The sequence below is a fragment of the Penaeus chinensis genome, unplaced genomic scaffold, assembly GCF_019202785.1.
Source record: "Penaeus chinensis breed Huanghai No. 1 unplaced genomic scaffold, ASM1920278v2 CTG_2925, whole genome shotgun sequence".
NCBI classification, from domain to species: Eukaryota; Metazoa; Arthropoda; class Malacostraca; order Decapoda; family Penaeidae; genus Penaeus; species Penaeus chinensis.
In genome coordinates, this window is record NW_025918127.1 from 1 (window position 1) to 2,500 (window position 2,500).

General features: G+C 50.7%; 1 protein-coding gene across 1 annotated transcript in view; it reads right to left on the reverse strand.

Moving 5' to 3' along the window:
• Nucleotides 1-1,432: 1,432 nt before the first annotated feature.
• The window catches only part of LOC125024675, a 15,789-nt gene continuing 14,721 nt past the window's right edge, over nucleotides 1,433-2,500 (reverse strand). Inside the window, exon 8 of the mRNA XM_047612472.1 lies at nucleotides 1,433-2,200. Within this exon, the coding sequence (XP_047468428.1) occupies nucleotides 1,433-2,200 (768 nt within the window). The remainder of the gene's footprint in view (nucleotides 2,201-2,500) is intronic.

The window sequence follows — 2,500 nt, forward strand, 5'->3', positions numbered from 1 at the left end:
GAGGTCAAGAAGACATAAGGTCAAGAAGACATTAGGTCAAGAAGACATGAGATAAAAAAGACACGAGGTCAACAAGACATGAGGTCAAGAAAAGGTCAAGAAGACATGAGGTCAAGATGACATGAGATCAAGAAGACATGAGGTCAAGAAGACAATATCAATAAGACATAAGGTCAAGAAGACATGAGGTCAAGAAGACATGAGGTTAAGAAGACATGAGGTTAAGAAGAAACAAGATCAAGAAGACATGAGGTCAAGAAGACGTTAGGTCAAGAAGACATGAGGTCAAGAAGACGTTAGGTTAAGAAGACATGAGGTCAAGAAAAGGTCAAGAAGACATGAGGTCAAGAAGACTTGAGATCAAAAAGACATGAGGTCAAGATGACAATGTCAATAAGACATAAGGTCAAGAAGACATGAGGTCAAGAAGACATTAGGTCAAGAAGACATGAGGTCAAGAAAAGGTTAAGAAGACATGAGGTCAAGAAAAGGTCAAGAAGACATGAGGTCAAGATGACAATGTCAATAAGACATAAGGTCAAGAAGACTAAGGTCAAGAAGACATGAGGTCAAGAAGACATGAGGTCAAGAAGACATTAGATAAAAACGACATGAGGTCAAGAAGACATGAGTTCAAAAAAACGTTAGATCGAAAACAGGCAGTCTGTCTACTCACTTGCCCTGGTCGGTGATGCTGCAAATTTGGCTGCACTCTGGGATTCAGACATTCCCGGTGCTATTAACCTTTGCTTGACAATTGTTAACAGTTAAACAAATATAGATTATTGACCTTTGTAGGACAGTGGCTGTCCTGTGCCGACCACAAAGGAAAAACAGCCTTTTCTGGCTGTCACTGTTGAGCCTCTGATAGTTTCGACGGGCCAACGGTAGAATTTTATCCTTCGTGTTTGCATTAAGATACTTTTTTTTTTCCTCTCCCTCCCTCTCTCTCCTCTCTCTCTCTCTCTCTCTCTCCTTCTCTCTCTCTCTCCTTCTCTCTCTCTCTCCTTCTCTCTCTCTCTCCTTCTCTCCCTCTCTCCTTCCCTCCCTCTCTCCTTCCCTCCCTCTCTCCTTCCCTCCCTCTCTCCTTCCCTCCCTCTCTCCTTCCCTCCCTCTCTCCTTCCCTCCCTCTCTCCTTCCCTCCCTCTCTCCTTCCCTCCCTCTCTCCTTCCCTCCCTCTCTCCTTCCCTCCCTCTCTCCTTCCCTCTCTCTCTCCTTCCCTCCCTCTCTCTCTCCCCCTCCCTCTCCAGGTCGACCAGCCTGTACTCCACACACCAGCTTCCCTCAGGGCCTTTATGTGAGAATCTCCCCTGCCATCCCGTCAGCATACCAATGCCTTTGACGATGGCCCAGGGCTGTGGAGACGTGCCTGCCAGCATGTTGACTGACGTCGACCTGATGGACCAAGACTTGGAGAAGGATTACCGGCAGGTCACCGACTCTCTTGACCCGTGCTCTGTATCTTGACCCAAGCTCTGTATCCTGACCCGTGCTCTGTATCCTGACCCGTGCTCTGTATCCTTGACCCGTGCTCTGTATCCTTGACCCGTGCTCTGTATCCTGACCCGTGCTCTGTATCCTGACCCGTGCTCTGTATCCTGACCCGTGCTCTGTATCCTGACCCGTGCTCTGCATCCTGACCCGTGCTCTGCATCCTGACCCGTGCTCTGCATCCGGACCCGTGCTCTGCATCCTGACCCGTGCTCTGCATCCTGACCCGTGCTCTGCATCCTGACCCGTGCTCTGCATCCTGACCCGTGCTCTGCATCCTGACCCGTGCTCTGCATCCTGACCCGTGCTCTGCATCCTGACCCGTGCTCTGCATCCTGACCCGTGCTCTGCATCCTGACCCGTGCTCTGCATCCTGACCCGTGCTCTGCATCCTGACCCGTGCTCTGCATCCTGACCCGTGCTCTGCATCCTGACCCGTGCTCTGCATCCTGACCCGTGCTCTGTATCGTGACCCGTGCTCTCCATCCTGACCCGTGCTCTGCATCCTGACCCGTGCTCTGTATCCTGACCCGTGCTCTGTATCCTGACCCATGCTCTGTATCTCGACCCGTGCTCTACATCCTGACCCGTGCTCTACATCCTGACCCGTGCTCTGTATCCTGACCCGTGCACTGTATCTTGACCCGTGCTCTGTATCCTGACCCGTGCTCTGTATCTTGACCCGAGCTCTATATCCTTGACCTGAGCTCTATGTCCTTGAGCCAAACTCTACATCTTGACCCGTGCTCTGTATCTTGACCCGTGCTCTATATACTGACCCGTGCTCTGTATCCTGACCTGAACTATATATCTTGTCCCAAGCTCTATGTCCTTGAGCCGAGCTCTATGCCCTTGACCCGAGCTCTATGTCCTTGAGCCGTGTTCTATGCCCTTGACCCGAGTTCTATGTCTTTGAGCCGAGCTCTATACCCTTGACCCGTGCTCTATATCTTGACCCAAGCTCTATATAGATGGCTACACTTGTACCAAGTAATCAATGAGCCAATGT